This window comes from Corticium candelabrum, chromosome 5 (assembly GCF_963422355.1).
Source record: "Corticium candelabrum chromosome 5, ooCorCand1.1, whole genome shotgun sequence".
In the NCBI taxonomy this organism is placed as follows: Eukaryota; Metazoa; Porifera; class Homoscleromorpha; order Homosclerophorida; family Plakinidae; genus Corticium; species Corticium candelabrum.
Genome location: NC_085089.1, coordinates 1,709,869 through 1,724,633, shown reverse-complemented (window position 1 = coordinate 1,724,633; position 14,765 = coordinate 1,709,869). Strand labels below are relative to the sequence as shown.

Here is a 14,765-nt window from a genome sequence, read left to right as displayed (position 1 = left end):
GGTAGGAAAGAGATAACTAGACGTAGAGCGACGCCCCTGTTATCGGACACCATCAATCATCGGACAGCCGTGCAAGAAGTAAACGAAGTAAGACTAAGCTTTGTTAAAGCCCACAGTAAGAAGGATTAGTAGAGACTGTGATTCCTGACGCGGGACTTCCAAAGGCTTGAAACTGTTATGCTAGGACGGTAAACGTGATCCTTCTCTGCGACCCCGTTCATCGGACACCACCATCATTCACCGGACACGACCTCCTCCATGAAAATGCAAAGACAATTCTGCAACTTCGCACCTGAGATAGGTTTATAGGTGACTAGCTAACACAACAACACTATCACTGTCTACGTTTGCTACTCTCCAGGAGAGATAGCGCACGCTCATTGAGTCGCGGTAACGCCCCTTTCGTCGGACACTCGTTCTTTTCTTTGCAGCAGCAGTCTGCAAGTAATAATGTCATGAGAGAGAGTTGGAAGGAAATATCGTACGGCCCCCAATTCGTTTGACCTATATTTGATTCAGCAACGGTTATTAGCGGAAACTGCTGAATTTTCTCTGCTGACAAGCTCACTCTGTTGGCATCTACTAGCCCTCCGGTGCTGTCTAGTATTCCCAGCGTAAGAATTTGAACTCCTGAGTGTCTTGCAGCACAACTGCACAGGCTTGATGCACCGGATGTAGCAGACGATCACGTCATCCATGTTCGAGCTTTGCGGTGAGCACATTCTCCCAACTCGCACAGGAACAGCCCGTGCTTTCCTTTCAAGGCCCCTAAATTGTTACTTGGTTCTGAATAGGACGTGTTTCTATCTCAGTTTGATATCTACCTTTGCTTGACCTTGCACCGTCACGAAGTGCAGCATGTCATCGTTGGTACAACCAGCTGTACCAAATGCAGGAACTTGTTTATTATCAGAGCAGCTAGAACCGTCACCCCTGCTTCTCCTAGGTAAAGTTGAATTAGATAACGTCAAGTCCTTGTCAACGAGCGCTACGCAGCGATCGACTTTCTTTGCAAAGGATAAAAGGGCGTTTTAGCACTTCAGTCGTGCCCTCTCATCGGTTTCGGTTGTCGTCTTCTTTGTTGAACGGCTAGTTCGTTCAAGCAACATCTTTTACACGTCCTAGTGGGGGCGTGGTTGCAGGAGAAATGACTCAGAATTTCCATCAAGCACTCTAGGCAAGTGTTCTGCGTTCTGCAGCGTTTCAGATAGCTGAATTTAATCAACTTCAGTTATTTGAAACCTAGAGCTGTTGCTGAGAAGGTAGGAAGGCAAGAAAATGGGTGTCCGACGATTGGGGCCGTTACCACGGGCGTTTGACTGTCTGTAACTCATACAGATTTTGGCTGACATGCAGGGTAACAACACGATTTGTAGGTAAAGAGTCGTTGATTAGCGATATATAAGTAACTAGGCTGAAGGATGCGTGTGTGCAATTTAGACGCTACTGCCCGGTGAACGATGCGTTTGTCCGATGAACGGGGTATGCAAGGCTCCGCACAGTTTTCGGTCTCACTCTAAATAGAGAAGAGGTACAATGCTCTCTTTGGTGTGCTAAATTACAACTTGGATACCTATATTTATGATGTAGTAGGGACTGCGTTCAAAAACGGATAACTGAGAACTCGCGTCCGGAATGTGATGGTGTCCGAGGAACGGGGCCGCGCTCTAGTACGTTGTGTTCGCAGATGTGTATCTTGTCATTTCAGAAAATAGTTTTGTGGATTGACATGCGGTTGGCGCATTTTAACTTGTTTCTCAGTGAACAGCAGACATTCAACTGCAAGTACAGTGCAGACTGTTCAGTCACTAGGATTTGTAAAAGTGAAACAACTTGTCTGTCTGTTTGTCTGTCTGTCTGTCTGTCTGACTTTAGTGTACAGATCCAAGTCCACTAATTTTTTAGAGTATTTCGCTGTGAAGGACTGGTTTATCATAGAAGTTTAGGATGTGTACAAGTAGAGGATCTGCAACAATAAAATAATCTGTCTGTCTGTCTGCATGTCTGTCTGTCTGTTTGTCTACATGTCTGTCTGTTTGTTTGTCTGTCTGTCTGCATGTCTGTCTGTCTGCATGTCTGTCTGTCTGTCTGTCTGTCTGTCTGTTTGTCTGTCTGTCTGTCAATGGCAGTGCATTTTTATAAATTGACACTAAAACATCCACATATCATAACTAAAAGAATATCCAGCGACCACCAAGACCGCAAACAAAACTAAACTATCCAGCTAACAACTGCTCAGAAGACAGTCTGTCTGCCTCTGTCAGTGTTTGTGTGTCTTCTGTTTGTCTGTCTGTCCGTCTGTCTGTCTGTCTGTCTGTCTGTCTGTCTGTCTGTCTGTCTGTTTGTCAATACATATATCTTCAAACATCAAACTATTATACACCACCTAAGCAAAGCAACTAAATACTACTGTTTGTATGTCTGTCTGTCAGTCTGTCTGCCTGTCTGTCTGTTCGTCTGTTAAGAGCAGAATAGCTAATAATAACTTTGAAACAAATTGCAAGCAAATATCTTACTTCTACCAAACTAATTTAAATTTATAAATTAATTAAACATTAATTACTACTGAGTTCGTTTGTTCTAGGGATTTCCTGTTTCACAGTGCATGACCCTTCTCGGTTATAGTCTTTATTTAAACACGACATTGTCATATGTACGTTTGCTCTTTTTTGCTGTCTTGTTTTACACGGGTGTCTGCTGTGTCTGACTTTTGGGTTAAAGACAAAATTGACAATTGTATAGCAAATGGCATACCAAGGCTTCCTAATTAGAACTTGTGCGTTAATTGTCAGGTTCGCCAGAACGTGTGCTTCTGTACGCAGTCGTAGATATGAATGTAAATCTGTGGTAATGAAACCACTCATGTTCCATGCAGCCATAAGCTGGTATGCACTAATGTTAATTAAAAGGCCTCCGTATGCAATTTACGTACACCAAATATTTCTTCTTATAAAACTCAGACACTACAGGCGGTAGAACAATACAGCAATAGAAGACTGAAAGTTCAGATGACATGTTTAGTAACCACGTGACTCTGAGGTATGCGTGATGTTTGCTGACGGGTTTCAATTGACTGTATTTAGTACAGCAAATCTGATTGTCTATCTATTCTTAGTCACAGACTGCATAATAGAGCACAGCAGACAACGTTCGTTACTATTATTGGCAGGTACAACAGATATTGAGAAGGGTCATGCATGCATGCACACTAAAGCTTGGGCCAGCACACAAGCCGGAATGTGGTCCGGTGCTTACAAGAGACCTGACGAACCAGAATGATTTGGTTGTGCATGACTTAATATAATAATAATGGTGTGTGTGTGTGTGTGTGTGTGTGTGTGTGTGTGTGTGTGTGTGTGTGTGTGTGTGTGTGTGTGTGTGTGTGTGTGTGTGTGTGTGTGTTACGTCCATCATTTTCTGCGTGGAACTATGTCAGTGGGACAAACTTTCTTTAGGTTCATATATATATATATATATATATATATATATATATATATATTATATCAAAATGATCGACTGCTTTATTGCGCATGAGTTGAAGGTTGAAATTGGATCGCCTCTCAAGATCAATGTTTTGTAAAAAAAGTAAAAAAAACATTTTGAGAAAATGATGGGTATGTAGGAATGGGCATGTACTTAATCATGCTCATCTCCTACATCACAATCCAGTACTGTGAGTGTCACACACAACTGCTGCATTTTAATTAATTTAGGTAAAAAGATTGTGATGTAGGAGATGAGCATGATTAAGTACATACCCATCCCTACATACCCATCCCTACATACCCATCATTTTCTCAAAATGTTTTTTATTCTTTAGGTAAAAAGATTGTGATGTAGGAGATGGGCATAAATGACATAAGTACATACCCATCCCTACATACCCATCCCTACATACCCATCCCTACATACCCATCCCTACATACCCATCCCTACATACCCATCCCTACAAACCCATCATTTTCTCAAAATGTTTTGGACTTGTGTAGTTTGAAATGGAAATGACAGTCCTAGTAAACGTGTGCAGCTCGGCCGGTATTTCAATCTTTGATTGCATCTCTAGACAACTCCCACATTACGCTCAGCATACACGGAAGTACGTAGCAGCTGACAGATGTAAGTAATAACACGGATTGCATCTATAAACAACTCCCATTACCTAGGGTTCCACGGAAGAGATACACGCTTACATGCAAAGAGAGTCAGACAGGACGCCGCACCGTTGAAAATAGTGGTACTGTACATGTTCAACTACACGCAACTGTAAGCAGCACGACATGTAGCAGCAGGTGGAAGCAGCAGCTAGGCGTAGTCACATGTGCACACGTGACTGGAACAACATGGCGTTGTGGGAAGCAGTACGTGGAATTGCATGGCAGCAGTTGACTGATCCATGGTGACTTTGCACATTTCTAGCTGTTGGGTCAGTGCAATTCTTCGGACGAGAACAAATCGTTTGGTGTGACTCTCGTCGTTGTAGCTGCTTCGAGTGAGGCGCTAGCCTGGCTGACAAAAGTGAAATGTGAAAAGTGAAATGTGAAAAGTGAAATGTGAAAAGTGAAATGTGAAATGTGAAAAAATAAATCGGGTTTTTTACTTACCGATAGCTGGCTTCTTGAGGCGCCTACTAGTAGTGTCAGCGGTGATAGTCTGGTTACCAGTAGGAACGTTTGAAGTTGAGCGCTACGTGGGTCCGGGATCTCTGTAATGAGTCTGAGAGATCCGGTTCGGATGCGTTTGGATGCATTTGGATACTTTTGCATGAGCCGCTATTCTAGATTCTGCGCATCCCTAGTAGGTAGTCATGTGACTCTATAATTAGAGTCTAGGCGTGTCACGATATGGACTTCGGTGCATCGAGTTTGTTGTCGCTTGTGGTTGCTCTTACTCTTCAAACGTCGTCAGGTCAGTCAAATTTGTGTATGTGTATGTGCATGCTTACACTAGGACTCCAGACGGCATTGCTTTTTGATCTGTATTACCTAGAGAAGCTTGAAATCGTCAGACTCGTTATCGCGATTACTGTGACGGTTGCAGTGTTGTCCCGTAATTGCTGTATAAACGACAAGAAGCTGTTTTAGCTGTCACCTGGTCGTGCCATCGTATACGTCAGCTATCTAGTGGATCCGGAAGTGTCTTTTAGTGACATGAAACAAACAACTGATAGATACTCTTTCTGTTTGCGTTACTTGAAAATCGGCAAAAACCTTTGTATTCTTGGGCTCACGGCAACAGTCTTGGTATTGGATTTCTTAGAGTCGTCTAGCTCTAGAGGATGCTGCTGCGTGCAGACAAACGCCAGGGTACGGTTTCTGCATATTTATTAAATGATATAGCTCATTACGAGGTATGGGTACGTACTTGCGGACTTAAATAGCGGATGTCTGCAATTAGTCGAGGTGGCTAGACGAGACATCTCGAGGCAGCGTGGAAAACGCGGATGCACGGATGATTCACGGATACACACACACACACACACACACACACACACACACACACACACACACACACACACACACACACACACACACACACACACACACACACACACACACACACACACACACACACACACACACACACACACACACCACACACACACACACACACACACACACACACACACACACACACACACACACACACACACACACACACCAGAATTACATACCCTAACAATAAAGTTGTATTACGAGACTAGCTAGATAGTATAGACCTTGATATATACAAAACCCTCATCTACCCGTGTAAGTTAAGTCCTGTGTACCCACGTGTACAGTACAAGGCTCGGTCTACTGTTGCAAAAATTCGGGCTAACTGCTCTTTCGAATGATGCCAAGATCGCTCCGGACGGACAGGATTAGTGCGATTTTGGAAATTGTAAAGTGAGAGCATATTGTTTGGCATGTTTGAATAGTTTTAGTGATACGGTTGGTGGGACTGCATGAAGTCCATTCAAAGAATCTGTGCATGAAAGCGTGCATGGCGCAAGGCGACTATATATATAGGGCGGACACTGCAATTTGCCACGCAGAGGTTTCTTGAGTTTTCAGAATTTCCCACTTCGTCCTAACTATATCAGGTATAGACATATATACCCATGGTATGCACATGCATAATACAATGCACGTAGCATTACAGTGCGGAGTGTTGTCTGGGTTTCCGCATGTGGGTCAGGAATTAGCCTCGGCCTCCCAGACCCGTGTAGCGCCGATTCAAAATCGTCCTCCACAGGTCTGAGATGGTACCGCCTCTTCTCAATATAGTGCGGTTGGTTCTAAGACCAGCATTAGTGTTCAGTTTCATATATGCATACCTTTTCACTTACGGCTGTAATACAAGAACGACTAAAACATGTCCCGCTAGAACACCGTGTCGCATCCCGCTGCACAGTACCTTTGTGTTTACAGTAGCTACAGTGTTATTATTTGTGTGTTAGTAGGGAACGCGAACGGGACGTTAGGAAACACTTTCTGTTACTAATGGTGCTGCGGACGCGATTTGTATGTGTCTGATCGCCGTGAATCCGCTGCAGTCGCTGTTAGTCGTGCGTGGAGCCGCGAATTCGCGATGAAAATTCGCGATGTACGCATCCGCTGTGACTCATCCGGATTCAATGTGACTTGCCGCGAAATCGCGACAAAACTTCGCCGTGAATTCAACGCAAGCCTTTGTCTAGTAGACGTGATCATGAAGTCGTTGAGCATGCAGCTGGCTAGCTAGTGTAGATGTCGATCGATGCATCGGTTCGTAAATTAGAACAAACGGCTCTACTAGTAGGTGTCGTTACTGCCGTTGACAGGCGCAGAATACAAGCCACGACGTGTAGGGACGTGAGTTTGTGTGAAGAGCGCAATACAAGTCATCGTTTGTGTACGGTGTAGTCTTTGGTAGACAGCAGATAGGCATGAAATGTCTTCGCTGATTACAGCTGTAATTGGAAAGGTATGCATTACGAAACTGAACACTTTAGGTTTATTAATGCGGGTACTAGGACCAACCGCAATATCGAGAAGAGGCGGTACCATCCCCGACCAGTGGAGTTGAATCGGCGCTACACGGGTCTGGGAGGCCGAGGCTAGTCAGGATTAGGGAAACATGAAACATATAGGAGTGTGAATGAAGCTATAGTAGATGCATGGTTTGAAGCATGTTATCGTTGCATGTTTCTAAATATACCTAGACAGCTAGGTTAATATTGCTGTGACTTCTCGTGAAAGTGAGTAAAGTTTCAGCTAGTGAAATCCATTCAAAAGTTATTTATATGTCTCCAATGTGTGCTGAACTTTAGGTGTGACAGAATTCATAAGTCTCGATCACAATTCAGGCGCGGCCCTGGCATGCTTCCCATTATGCCCGGGAAGCACCCCCACGCGACTAAATCAGCCACTCCTGAGACCCTACCTGACAACGTCTTTGACACAGTGAAGCTGGCGCAGCGGTTAATGGCTCCTTGTATTTGTCAATTGTTGTATTTAGTTGCAACGTTTTCTGTTATTACTTGCTCTTGTGAGGGAAGCATCAGTGCTTTGCGGAGACTAAAAACATACATTAGGTCAACAATGGGTCAAGAACGGCTAAACGGGCTAGCCTTGCTTCATTCTCATTACACGTTTCAAGTTGACATTGATGATGTCATCAAGAGGTTCTTTATCAAATATCCGCGGCGGATAGTCTGCCCAGTGACTGTTTGTGATGAGCTCAATGTGTGTGGTGAAGACACAGACGACAAAGAGAAGTCATCAGACACACTTAGCGATAATAGATGCAAAAGTGCGAGATCGGATGTTGAAGTAGACATTGTTGAGGACAGCATTTACTTAATTAAGTTAATTAACAGTGTTAATGATTTTGGCGAATCTGCCAGTTCTTACTCATGATATATGATATCAGGTTAGAATTTAGTACCAAAAGTTAAGAATAGATTTGCTTAAGTTAATTGTTTTGCACTGCTAGTGTCTTATGAGATATAGGTTCCCTCTACTGCCGCTACAGTTGTCAAGGTTTTCTTCTATTCTAATTAGTTAATTAATTAATAATTTATTGCAGAAATAGTCAAAATCCTTGATTTAGATACACTTACGGCATACGTGTAAAGTTTCTTTGAGACATACAACAACATAAACTTTCAGTCTCGGGAAGCACCCCACCGTACATGCCTTTATTTGTCTCTCCAATGTGCTAATTAACAGTACTAAACCTCAGCATACTGCTGGTTGATGTGTATTACGTTACGAATTGACGCTTGACATAGTTACTACGATTTTTGTGACTAAACAGTTGGTTGCAATGTTGAACAATTTAGTTCTTGCGAAAGCTGAATACAACAGGAGCCTGTTTAGCTATGTAGGACGTGCCCGTGCCATGTTCACTCACGTGAGTTACTCCGTAGAAGGTTCATTTGTCATTAAGTGTTGACAGAAAATATTTCGCATCTCTACGTTGCAAACATATATTGTGCGTTTACTTCGACTTTGACTGTTACCATGCTATAACTATATATATATATATATATATATATATATATATATATATATATATATATATATATATATATATATACATATACATATAACTCGACGTGAACAACGCTGTACTAGTGAGAATCAATCAAGACCAGGAGACGTCTTTCACCCTGATTTTTTGCAAGGTCGTCCCGCATATTTTGATCTCTCTGTCAGAAATTCTCTTCAACCATCTTATATTATCTTTTCCGCCAACACAGCTGGTACTGCTGCAGCAGCAGGGGAGATGGAAAAAGATCATCGCCATCTTTTGAACGTTGAGTGTACTGGTTCTCTCTTCTATCCTCTAGTGGTAGAGACGTTTGGTCTATGGTCTTCATCCAGCCTCGAAGTACTCAAAGACATCGCTAGGAAGACTACCATCACCAGTGGACTTACTATTAGCAAGGCTTCAACCTACTTACATGAACGTTTATCTGTCTGTTTGTGGAAATATAATTCAAAAATGATTTTAGCGTTATTAGCTGTTAGCTCTGTTTCTGATAAATGGGACTCATACATGTATGTTTAGAGTTGTATTATGCGCTCACCTTTAGGTGGTGGGACTATATCTTTATTCAATTATGAACCATTGTAAAAAATATATATCTAGATAAATATATATATATATATATATATATATATGTATGTATGTATGTATGTATGTATGTATGTATGTATGTATGTATGTATGTATGTATAACTCCGTTATAATAGGATGCATATATAGTTGTATACTGTTTGTTGTTTCGCTGCTGTAATGACAATTTTACTAGAAGCTGCAAGTTGTCTACAGGGATGGACTCTTAATGAAAATAGTTGCTATCGCCTGTTTTCTACTAAGAAAAATTGGGATGATGCTGAAACTGATTGTGAAAATGAAGACGGACATCTGGTATCCATTTCGTCGAACATTGAGAATAGTTTTGTCTATAGCTTGGCAAAAAATGCAAATAAAGACGTTTGGATTGGATTGAATGACAAAACGGTGGAGAACTCGTTTGTATGGAGTGATGGTACGACTTGTTTATACAGACAATGGGATGACAATCAGCCCAACGGCGGAAACTCAGAAGATTGTACGAAAATGAAAAAAGGAAACGGCCAGTGGGTTGATAAGAAATGTTCTGACAAGGGTACCAAGTACTACTACGTTTGTGAAACTCCAACGCTGACCACCCATTCTCCACTTCTTACTACTGGTGTGACATTTCGTCATTTGACATTGTTAAAATATTATTTTAAAATGTTGTTGTTTTCTAGCGTCATCCATGCAATGCCAGTCATGCTGGACTCGTAGTGGACTGAGTTGTTACCTACTTGTTACGGTGCCTAAATCTTGGGATGCAGCAAGGGCAGACTGCATTAGTAAAGGAGGAAATCTCACATCCATCACATCAGTCGACGAAAACTCTTTTGTGTTAAGCTTGAGAGGAACATTCACAGATGACTTAAAGGACGCATGGATTGGTTTGCATGATCAAGTTGTTGAGAATACGTTTGTATGGATAGACGGCACAAATAGCACATACACAAACTGGAATACTAGAACCAATGAACCCAATAACGTTGGTGGTGCAGATTGTGTAAGAATAGCATCTGATGGAACGTGGAAAGATCAGAAGTGCGGAGACTTGTATCCATACGTGTGTAAGTATAAGCTCACGCCCCCTACATATACCACACAAAATCCGACGACTTTGTCAGCTATGACATCAGCTACTACTTCGGTTGGAACAAGTGAGCTTGCAGTAACTAGCAAGTCTTCTATTACAAACTTTCCTTCCTCAGCAATCTTGTCTAACTCACCCCCAACCACTGTTGCAGACACTATGGATCATCCTACGACTAGAAGAACTACCGTGCCATTGGAAATTACAACACAATTTACGTCAGCCTTAGCGACTGTTTCAAAACATGCCACAAGCAGCACACAGTTGCCTACCACAGTGACAGTGTCGACATCTGCGACGCCAAGCAATCGATTTAATTTAATGCCAAAATCTACCTCATCGCCGACGACTGCTGACGCCAGCACACAACTGTCTACCACGACTTTGAAGTTTGCCTCATCAAGAATGGCTACAAAATCAGGTACATCTACAGCTCGTGTATCAACAACACTTACTGCTCTAGCTAACAAAGGCAAATCAAAGTCTTCCAACAAAACAATATCCGCCGGAATTGCTGCTGCAGTTGCCGTTATTGTTTTTATCGTGTCTGTAATCTTTGCATTTCTCTTCTGGCGAAGAAGAGCAAACAAACAAACAAGTTCTACTCTAGATGGATCGTATGCAAGCAGCGTTGTTGCTAATTCTACAATCTTAGGCGCCCAATTTGCTAATCGCGAATCAGAGAACGTTTACTGTGAGCCCACAACAATGATAGTCGACAACACAACACAAGCACCAATCCAAGATGCAAGCAAATCTTTTCATAATGGTACAACGGCAGGCGGTCACTTTACAAAACGCGGATCAACAATGGAGGTACAAGTTTACTGTGAACCTACAACACAAGGACCGATCGAATCACCCGTGAATGAGAATGGATATCTTGTGCCTGCCTCCACAGAAACGTTGGGAAAAAGTCAGTCATGCAATCAACAGACGAGCAATCAGGTTGCTGTAAACACCACAAATGAGAACGAATATGAACGAGCAGTAATAGGGACAGAACGAGACATCAAAAATGCAGATATTGTAAGCCAAAGTGTTGATACTGAAAAGGCAATCTACGCGTTATGTGATGCAGACACATATGTGAATGCTCCAGAAACAACTTCAAGGGAGCAGAACGTTTGCAAATCGTCTAACGTAGTTCTACTTGTATTATGCATTAATAGAATCTGTTTGTACAGATGTTTACTGCTTCATTGAAATCAGACGATGATGATAAATATTGGGAACCGGCCTCTACGGAACGGGAACTTTACGGTCAACTTGAAGGGCAGCGATTCAGACACATCGATAGACGTGACCTCATCGACAGAAAAGAGATCGGATCAGGGTAAACGATTGACATTAAATAAGTGGTAATTTATATTAACTGTCTTGTTTCCCGAGCAGAGAATTTGGTGTTGTAGAGAAGGCAGTGTGGCATGTGGTAAACTCGATGTAATATAGAGAAACAATGTGGTGAGTAACGATCGGTTTCAGAATGATAGAGAGAAATTAGCAGTGGCGGTCAAGACTCTGACAAGTGAAGCTGATGTTAATGATCGCGTCACATTTCTTCGCGAGGGAGCTATTAATGGTCAATTTCGCCATCGAAACGTCGTTCGTCTTCATGGTGTTGTCACAATTGGATCTCCTGTAATATACTATTATTTATTATTATTATTTATTATTATTGTTATTATACGTTTTATATAATATTGATGAAGTTGATTACTAACAATAGATCATGCTGGTTTTGGAGTACATGCAGAATGGTGATTTGAAAAACTACCTTGTGAATCAAAGATCAGAGTACGCCAAGGACGTGTCTTATAATGTTGTACTTGACTTGAAGTTATTATATAACCTTCGTGTAGTCGCAAGTGTTGTCTTCCCGGATTGAACAAAACGCTGCTAACTATGTGTCGGGATATGGCAAGAGGAATGGACTATCTTTCACGAAAGTCTTTCGTTCACAGAGTAGGTGTTGATCTATTAGAGCGTTGGACCATTGTAAGTCTGCCGTTAGGAATTGCATAAACTGTTCTTTCGTGTAGGATTTAGCTGTAAGAAACATTTTGCTGGACAAGGAGCTGACGTGCAAGGTAAACATGGGCTGGAAATACGTTGCTACTGGAAAAATGTTTATCTATTTAATATTTCCATTTAGATTGCAGATTTTGGGATGGCACGTGACGTGTCTGACGACAACTATTACGTCACTAAAGGTGGAAAAGTTCCAATCAGGTGGTGTGCCCCTGAGGTATAAGTTATTAACTTTCTATTTAATGTGCTAATCCAGTAGCCTCGTCCCCAGACTCTCTCGCGCTAGTCTTGTTCGGTGCCCGTATGACAATTCCAGGCGCGCGAGAGTCTGGGATCATCCCGCCTACTTCCTGCCATATCTCCTTACTAAATGCTCACTAAGTGTCACCCCGACGTCATCAACTGTCACCCCGAACGTCATCAAGTGTCCCGTAACTTCAAAATCAGATTAGCGTTAGTCTAATCCAATATACGTACCACACGGGATGGTATGACCGGTGTTTGTGGCATATCCAGCACTTGCAGACAACTGAAGCATGTTGAAAAGGTAAGTCTATGGAGTGTTGGTTACGGGTTTCGTGTAGGCTTGTAGTCTGAGATCTACAATTGGCGGAGTGATGACCTTCTATGTAGTTCACACGCGGCATTAGCGTTTGCGCACAGACTAGACTCTGTAGCAAAAAGCGCGCAATGGCAAGGGAAGGGGGTTGATCTTGACATGAAACTACCGTCTGGAGGGTCAACTTGAACCTTCCAGGGCTATTCTTTCGCGAAAAGATGTATTTGTTTTCATACTTGAAGACTTCTCGAAGGGTAGACGGTAGTTTCATGTCAAGATCAACCCCTTCCCTTGCCATTGCGCGCTTTTTGCTACAATCTAGTCTGCGCGCAAACGGTAATGGCCGCGTGTGATCTACCTACAAGGTCATCACTCCGCCAATTGTAGATCTCAGACTACAAGCCTACACGAAACTCGTAACCAACACTCCATAGTCTTACCTTTTCAACGTGCTTCAGTTGTCTGCAAGTGCTGGATATGCCACAAACACCAAACAATGGCCATAGCATCTCGTGTGGTACGTTTATTGGATTAGACTAACGCTAATCTGATTTTGAAGTTACGGGACACTTGATGACGTTCGGGGTAACAGTTGATGACGTTGGGGTGACAACTTAGTGAGCATTTAGTAAGGAGATATGGCACATGGCAGGAAGTAAGCGGGATGATCCCAGACTCTCTCGCGCCTGGAATTGTCATACCGGCACCGAACAAGACTAGCGCGAGAGAGTCTGGGGACGAGGCTACTAATCCAGTGAGTGAAGTGAGGTGTGTCCTGTCTATTTTAGACATGGAGTTACAGACGATTTTCGTCTGCCAGTGACGTGTGGAGCTATGGAGTTGTTCTGTATGAAGTGTGGTCAGTGGGACAACGCCCTTTTGGGTCAATCAGCAATGGCGAGGTGCATGTGCATATATATATATATATATATATATATATATATATATATATATATATATATATATATTCAACTGAACTATGTAGCACAAACATTACTCGTGAATGTATTTATTGGAATGTCTGCGTTGTTGCAGGTGATGGAGAAGGTTGAGATTGGATATCGTCTTCCTCCTCCTCCTGGATGTTCTCGTTCTCTTTATCATCTTATGATTGACTGTTGGTGAGTGTCAAACAAACATGCTTTGCTTTTGAGTATATATTATTGTGTATTGGCAGGCATCCCGATACCCATGAAAGACCAAGTTTTGGAAACATAGTGCAGAGGCTTGGAGCATCCAACGACTCTTTTCTTACTAACAGAAAAGGAGAAGCTTCAATTGAAGGAAACCTCGGAGACATGCTGGACGTGTCAGAAAACTGCTATAGAGACTTGCAACAAACTTATGCAAAATACTGACTTCGTATGGCTATATACCAACTTCAATTTGTCTGTAATGTTTCGATACCTTTTTTGTTTTTTAGTTAATCATTGGGCTGTGAAAGTACTTCATCATCTATGCTGTGTCTGAAATTAGATAAATCGTAAATCTAGTTAAAGTTTAGTAGAAGAAATTGCATTACATGGCAAACTAAGGTTTTGGTATTAGAGAGTGGCAATAATTGTAAAATTAGTGCGTTTACGTTAAATTAGTTACAGTCGTTTAAGAAGAGTGTGACACGTTTTGTAGTTTTGACATCAACGGTTCTAAATTTAGTTTCAAAACAGAGTCAAGTATCTAATAAAATTATAAGAAATCAAATTGTGTTTTACGGTACAGTATAATATCTGTTATTTGAAGAAATTGTGAAAAAAAATATATACAAATGTATACATTTGCAATTTAAACATATCTATTTAATATAACCGTTTTATATAGCACGTAATAATTTGAAGTAAAAACTGAATTCTAAACTGTGTTTAGATACAAAATATTTTGTACACAAGTTATAATATTTGAATTAAAATTTTAATATCTAAATACATTATTAATTAATTTTATTTTTAAATTTAAATCATTACATGTTTACTATGTTGTTTTGTATAGCATTTTGAAACG

At 41.6% G+C, this 14,765-nt stretch overlaps 2 protein-coding genes and 1 long non-coding RNA gene across 3 annotated transcripts; all 3 read left to right on the top strand.

The window, feature by feature from the left end:
- The first annotated feature begins 1,242 nt into the window (after positions 1-1,242).
- Positions 1,243-1,775, top strand: LOC134179433 (uncharacterized). Its single transcript, XR_009969876.1, has 3 exons — positions 1,243-1,376; positions 1,441-1,531; positions 1,591-1,775. It is a non-coding gene; the product is annotated as an uncharacterized LOC134179433 (long non-coding RNA).
- A 7,489-nt stretch (positions 1,776-9,264) lies between these two features.
- On the top strand, positions 9,265-10,406 carry LOC134179258 (macrophage mannose receptor 1-like). The gene is made up of 3 exons (XM_062646118.1): positions 9,265-9,706; positions 9,768-10,255; positions 10,332-10,406. Exons 1-3 carry the CDS (start codon positions 9,265-9,267, stop codon positions 10,404-10,406), a joined length of 1,005 nt encoding a protein of 334 aa, XP_062502102.1.
- Positions 10,407-10,850: 444 nt separating this feature from the next.
- Positions 10,851-14,458, top strand: LOC134179743 (ephrin type-A receptor 4a-like). The gene is made up of 12 exons (XM_062646691.1): positions 10,851-11,302; positions 11,365-11,513; positions 11,573-11,609; positions 11,663-11,818; positions 11,907-11,974; positions 12,040-12,142; positions 12,220-12,267; positions 12,333-12,425; positions 13,556-13,669; positions 13,803-13,888; positions 13,945-14,129; positions 14,191-14,458. Exons 1-11 carry the CDS (start codon positions 10,886-10,888, stop codon positions 14,123-14,125), a joined length of 1,452 nt encoding a protein of 483 aa, XP_062502675.1. The 5' UTR covers positions 10,851-10,885; the 3' UTR covers positions 14,126-14,129; positions 14,191-14,458.
- Positions 14,459-14,765: the final 307 nt, after the last annotated feature.

Bases quoted from the DNA above. Each gene is read 5' to 3' on its own strand.
- LOC134179743 (XM_062646691.1), top strand. From the start codon at position 10,886: ATGATAGTCGACAACACAACACAAGCACCAATCCAAGATGCAAGCAAA. The intron at 11,610-11,662 runs GTAAACTCGATG...GATCGGTTTCAG, and splicing joins AGAAGGCAGTGTGGCATGTG to AATGATAGAGAGAAATTAGC. The intron at 13,889-13,944 runs GTGAGTGTCAAA...GTGTATTGGCAG, and splicing joins CATCTTATGATTGACTGTTG to GCATCCCGATACCCATGAAA.
- LOC134179258 (XM_062646118.1), top strand. From the start codon at position 9,265: ATGACAATTTTACTAGAAGCTGCAAGTTGTCTACAGGGATGGACTCTT. The intron at 9,707-9,767 runs GTGTGACATTTC...GTTGTTTTCTAG, and splicing joins TTCTCCACTTCTTACTACTG to CGTCATCCATGCAATGCCAG. The intron at 10,256-10,331 runs GTAACTAGCAAG...CCACTGTTGCAG, and splicing joins TTGGAACAAGTGAGCTTGCA to ACACTATGGATCATCCTACG.